Source organism: Rhyacophila brunnea, unplaced genomic scaffold (assembly GCF_057557595.1).
Source record: "Rhyacophila brunnea isolate RB1 unplaced genomic scaffold, BYU_Rbru_1.0 scaffold_3, whole genome shotgun sequence".
Classification (NCBI taxonomy): Eukaryota; Metazoa; Arthropoda; class Insecta; order Trichoptera; family Rhyacophilidae; genus Rhyacophila; species Rhyacophila brunnea.
The window spans coordinates 21,199,632-21,205,766 of NW_028232965.1; the positions used below are offsets into that span (position 1 = coordinate 21,199,632).

The following is a 6,135-nucleotide window of genomic DNA, read 5'->3' on the forward strand; positions in this document are numbered from 1 at the left end:
GTGAATTGATTCCATCCCATTAATTATTTCAGGTCGCAATAAGCTATACCACGACAGTAAAAACAATGCGGGCGTCACGTATCCCGCCTTACTGAAACCTGATGAGATGTTCCAAGTTCCGGACAAGGTCCTCGCCGTGCTGGACATGGAAGAGGGAACCCTCTCCTTCTGCGCGGAGGGAAGATACCTCGGCACTGCCTTTAGAGGGCTGAGGGGTAAACAGTTGTATCCTATCGTTTCGGCTGTATGGGGACACGCCGAAATCACCATGAGATATATTGGCAGCTTAGATCGTGAGTCTGACAACTTTGTTTTGCATATATTTTGTGGTGCATCACAAATAGAATACTTTTCATACATAATTCTGAAAACACTCAAGAGAAAATATAGCCAATAGAAAAAAAAAAATTGAAAAAAGTAAGACACCCGGCAGGAATCGAACCTGCGTCTCTTGGGTATCGCGCCCTGTGCATTAATGCAATAGAATTATGTATGTTCAATAATTAGAATGGTACATTCTTAAAATCATGTGAATTATTCGTTGAATAAAAGAAATAATTAAGAATACTTTCAATTACTTTTTCATTACCACATTTAAATATCAATGTTAATTATATCTAATGGCCAACTAATACAAACGCGCCAGTCGCGTTGTCAGCACTAAATGAGTTAATACTACTATTTTATAGCATGGACAATATAATCCAGAGTTGTATGGTGGTATTATGAGTGAGCTAAGCATTGATGACGGGTTGTTTTTTTCAGCTGAACCCCTGCCGTTGCTGGACCTGTGCCGACGGGTAATCCGGCAGCGCATTGGGCGCTCACGCCTTGAAGGCGTGGTACCGCGTCTCAACCTGCCGCACGCGGTGCAGACCTATCTGCTGTACCGTGACCCACGTGCCTCCTAACATAGCACCACACCCCGCGGCGCATCGCCCGCCCCTGGACGACCTCGCTCGCCGCCGCCCGCCCGCACCTGACGCGCGCCTCTCCCCAGCCCGCTCAGTGACATTGGTGTGCCTTTCGGGACGGTGATCGGTGACAGTGTTCGGGATTCCGCCCGCAGGGGACGGGAACCGAGTCGCGTTCCGTGAAATGTGTTCCCAAGAATCTCATTCTGGCCGAACCCCATGCGGACGCGGGGGAGTCCGCCGGATTCGGAGGATCCTAACATATTATTTGGAAAACGAACTCAATCTTTTATTTTATAACGAGCGATCGCCATCGAACGTTCGCATTCTATATTGAAGAAGAATCTCGTTAAAACTGTAACTTTTATACTGAAGCAAGAGGGATGACGCCCCGTGCTGGAGAAGAGGCCAAGGCGCGATGCGGCAGCGCGCCCTGATCTAAATTTTAGTGGAAAGTGCAATAAGTTTTCACAAGACAAAACATTTTATTTGAATTGACGAATTTCGGAGTGCCGAACCCAAAGTGGACGAGAACAATCATTTCATACAGCCCCTCCGGGGTTCCTCTCCACCGGCGAGAGGGCGGATCGATGGCGGTTTGTGATCTCTGACGGACGGAGCGTCCCGTGCCCGCCATAATGGCGTGCCGGCCGACTCGCCGTCCCAATTTTTTCGTGTCAATAGTTTAGTGCTGCCTGTATTTTTTACTGAGAAAAATATTTTGACGGATAGTGATTTAATTATACGTTGTGTTCTCTTAATAAACGCGAGTGGACTGTGACGGCGGCCAGTGATACGGGAGGCAGAAGGCCGGCTCCGATGTAAAAAAAATTTATTGTACAATAATTGTCGACGTTAAACTGAACATATGTGAATTTTGAAATTATCTTCTAATGTTAACCACTTATAATGCTGATTCGTATTTCGCCTGACGCATTGTATAAATTCCATTTCAATAAGACTCAATATAGAAACGAACAAATAATGTTAAATCAACTCTGAATTTTTGTAGACTTGTCACCTTAGTTTTATTTGTCCGAATATTTTAAGGTCGGTTCCGATTGAAGAGTCCATGGCGCGCGGACGAGAGCGTTAATGATTCAGCAATCTTTTTTCCAATATGACATCTTCCAAAAATGAATTTATTTTTTTTATATTCCAGTTTTGGAAGTTTTTGCGCTTTTTCTAATAACTAATTTTTGTAGAAGTCGTGTCTAAGACGTAAGCTAGAGTTACATATTTATAACGACTGCCATGTGGTGGAACACATCTCAGCTTTAACGACGGAATCAAAACTATTTCTTTACTTCAAAACCCAAGCTAATACTTATAATGAGAAAACAATACACCAAGCTAGCATTACCTTATAGTGTTAAATAATATAGCGAAACGGGCTTTTGCGCCCCTTCGATTGTAAATATTTTGGACTAGTGTCTCTGTAATATTAAGTTCTAGGTAATATCTTAATTGTATTTCTTGACTGAAAGACCATATTATATATATATTGATGTCGATTTATTGTATGGCTGAGTTTACAGAGATATTTAATTTTTTATAACTTCGATTCGAAGCGGTTAAATGTTTCCATAACTTCGATAATACTTTATAATATACTTATAAATGATCCAATTGAACAACTCATCGGTAAACTGACTCTAATCGAATCTGCAATTTTTAATAATGTCTATGCCGCGATGTGCATAGAATCCAAAATTCATAGCAGTACCTATTAGTAAAATTATTCTTTCATAATAGTCATACCGAATGTCCAAATGTTTTGTGTTTTGGGATTACCATGAAATCCCAATCTACAGAATTGTGTTAGAGGCAGTTTAGTGGTGATGTTATACTGAATAATTGAAAATGGCAAAATTTATACACAGTTATTATCAATGTAAAGAGAATAATTTAGTCAATGTTAGTGAGTGTGCACGTGCGTCAAATTTTGATTTATTTTCGTTTCCGGTTTGATGTGAGTGATGCTCCTGCCCCGATAGCAATAACTAAACTACTCTAGTTCTGATGATTCTCAGCCGAGCATTTGTAGCGAATCGTTTCTCCAGCTCTATACAGCTGAACCTCATTCAGAACTACTAAGACTGAGGAATATTTTGTAAACGCTGTTCAATCTCATTTTGAGTACAAAACGTGCATGAAAATAATATTTATAAATATTTTTTATGTTGCGACAAAAATTGGACCTGTGCTTCCGCAATAATTCAAATGAGATGGCCTTTAGCCTTTAGCCTTCACCTAATCAATATTGTTCAAATTGTTTTTTACTCGTATGTATTTAAATCGAACGCAGCTTCGGTTGTCTGAAAGGGAATTTATAAGAATATTTCTGTTTGTGCTCAACAGTTTGTAGAAAATTTTGAAGGAAAAAATAAGTGATATTTTTATCGCTATCATATTGATGGAACTCGCTAATCACATGACTTTTTTGAAAAATTATATATATATATAAATGCATGAAATTGAAATTAATTTAACCATTCAACTTGTTTGATGAAATCCATCATCCATGTGATGAAAATAAACATTTCCGATTAAAAGCGATTTCCGTCACTAGGGTATTGATATTTATTATACAGTTTTTACTGCTTCAGTAACTTTGTTATAATCATATTGATTTGAGATGAAAGTTACGAACATCTCAAGACAACCAGCGGAAGCATTTTTGTAAAGTATTTGGTCAGATTCTTACTGTAAGTCGATGTTTGTAGTAAGTAATATTGTAACTAAAGCATTCTAAAACCATACTCTTGTTTTATTTCCCCTACCCTTATTTACATTTAACTGTATCATGGTTAGGGATGTCATACCAGGGAATATTCAGGAAAGCAAAACACGTGTTTTTATGAATTCCATTGCTATAATTATCATAAAATGATATGTATTAAGGGAGGACATGCTCAGCGTGGGTCAAAATGGAGCTTTTATTCTATTTTCAAAGCATGATCCTGGACATTCCTTAAACGTTGTAGATAATCTATTTATATAATTTTGAAGCCTTATTATCCTTTATATTTATTTTAAACATTTGATGACTGCATAAAGTATTTTTATTACATAAAATAGTATTCTTTTAAACCTCTCGCTCTAATGTTTTAGAATATAGTCATATTTCAGTATATAACTGTGCAGTGGTGTTAAGATTTTTTACATTTATTAATTTTTAAATTCATTTATAAAACCATCAGTATAATTTATGTCGACATTATTATAGTGAAATATTTACGATAAAAAATTATATTGATAATCTCTGTGATCCCAAATTTGACAAGAATTTGGCATTTTATTATTCAAAAATGAATCAATATAATTTTTTATCGTAAATATTTCACTATAATAATGTCGACATAAATTATACTGATGGTTTTATAAATGCGTTTAAAAATTAATAAACGTAAAAAATCTTAACACCACTGCACATTTATGTACAGAAATATGACTATATTCTAAAACATTAGAGCGAGTGGTTTAAAAGAATACTATTTCGTCACTGTTCTGGCAGAAAACACTAATTCGACAAAACGACAGTACCAAAATGTTCCTTATTTCAAACTTTACCGTCTGGAGACCTTCTTAATAAATAAGCAGTCTTTATTTTAAAGTCATCCTTTTTACGATTGCTTAATAAACTCACATGATAGACCATTATTTCAAACATTTTAATAACTTCAAAGTCAATTTAATTAAAACTAGTATTCTCCAGTTAGTGTGTTCTGCCAGAACAGAGACGATTTTATGTAATAAAAATACTTTATGCAGTCATCAAATGTTTAAAATAAATATAAAGGATAATAAGGCTTCAAAATTATATAAATAGATTATCTACAACGTTTAAGGAATGTCCAGGATCATGCTTTGAAAATAGAATAAAAGCTCCATTTTGACCCACGCTGAGCACATCCGCCCTTAAGTATATAGGATTTTGAATTTTCTATTGGTATAAATGGTATATAAAAAAATGGTTTTGTGAACTTTTGCACTTTTTTATGGCCTTTACTTAATTCGATGGGTGATTATCACAAAAACCTATTTACAAAAAGTCAATTTTTCAGGAAAGGCAAAATAAACTTTATTTTTGTTTCAACATGTTTTTTTAACAAAACTAAAAATGATAGAAAGATGAATTTTTCAACTTCTTAAAGTATAATCACTTCTCTTTTAAATAAATTAAAAAACAATGTAATTTTGATGATCCATAATACTAAGTAGGTATATTAAAAAAAGTCGACCCACTTACGTTTTTGTGTTACCAATGAATTTTCAAATTATCTTTTAGCAGTTTGTTATTACCTAATATAAAAACGTATCAACAAATTGGCAATTGGTAGTATCAGCTGTTTTTGTGTTAATTTTTTTCGCTTAAATTATGAGATACATTTTAGATTACTTTCTTACTCATAGGATATACGGAGATACATCTTGTGTTACAGACTGAACCGATTATAGTGAACAATTCTGCATACTCACTAAAAACGCATTTTTTGTATATACGTTTTTGTGTTAATCACCCATCGAATTATCAATCATCCAATATACAAGAATTAATGGATTCCCAAATTGAAATCATAATATGTACACAAATTTAACTCGAATTGTAAAAATTTTAGTGGTGTCAAATGAATTGTACATTTTGTGGGTAAATGTCATTAGTAATAAGTTTAATTGGAACATAGATTTCTGAGAAAGCGTAATTTACCATGGAGAAACCAAACCCAACAAATATGGGAATATCATTATTTAAATATATTTAATTTACATTAGCTGTCAATCAAAAAATACTGCGTAGCACCTAGTTTCTACCAAAAGAATCAATAATCGTGCGTGTGATGATTGTGCAAGGAATGTAATCTTCATAAGAGAGGCTGGTAGGACGAACCCACCAGTACATGGCAGTGTTGTACCCCACCAACAAAATTATTTTATTGATAGGAAGAATTAAAAAAAAATAATGATTTCAAAAATGTGGAACAGTGTATAGATATTATTTGTATTATATCTTATAAGCCAGGGCTCCCCAAACTTTTTCGGTTCACGATGCTCTTGTTGCATTTTTTTGGGTTTTTTCCACGTTCAAATTAAAGAACAAATAAATTTTGTAAGTTTGATGGAGAAGTTATTTTAATTGTAATCAATTGAGGCGTAGAGTTACTAAACCCGCTCTAGAGACTTTCGAGTTTTGAGTAAATCACGAAAAATTGTTTTGGGT

The 6,135-nt window shown here is 34.9% G+C and overlaps 1 protein-coding gene across 5 annotated transcripts in view; it reads left to right on the forward strand.

The window, feature by feature from the left end:
* gus (splA/ryanodine receptor domain and SOCS box containing gustavus) overlaps nt 1–3,674 on the forward strand; it is a 217,295-nt gene extending 213,621 nt beyond the window's left edge. For all 5 annotated transcript variants that reach the window (XM_085952268.1, XM_085952267.1, XM_085952264.1 and 2 more), the window contains 2 exons: nt 33–293; nt 766–3,674. In XM_085952268.1, coding sequence (XP_085808394.1) covers nt 33–293; nt 766–911 — 407 coding nt within the window. In that variant the 3' untranslated portion in view covers nt 912–3,674. The remainder of the gene's footprint in view (nt 1–32; nt 294–765) is intronic.
* The last annotated feature ends 2,461 nt before the right edge of the window (nt 3,675–6,135 follow it).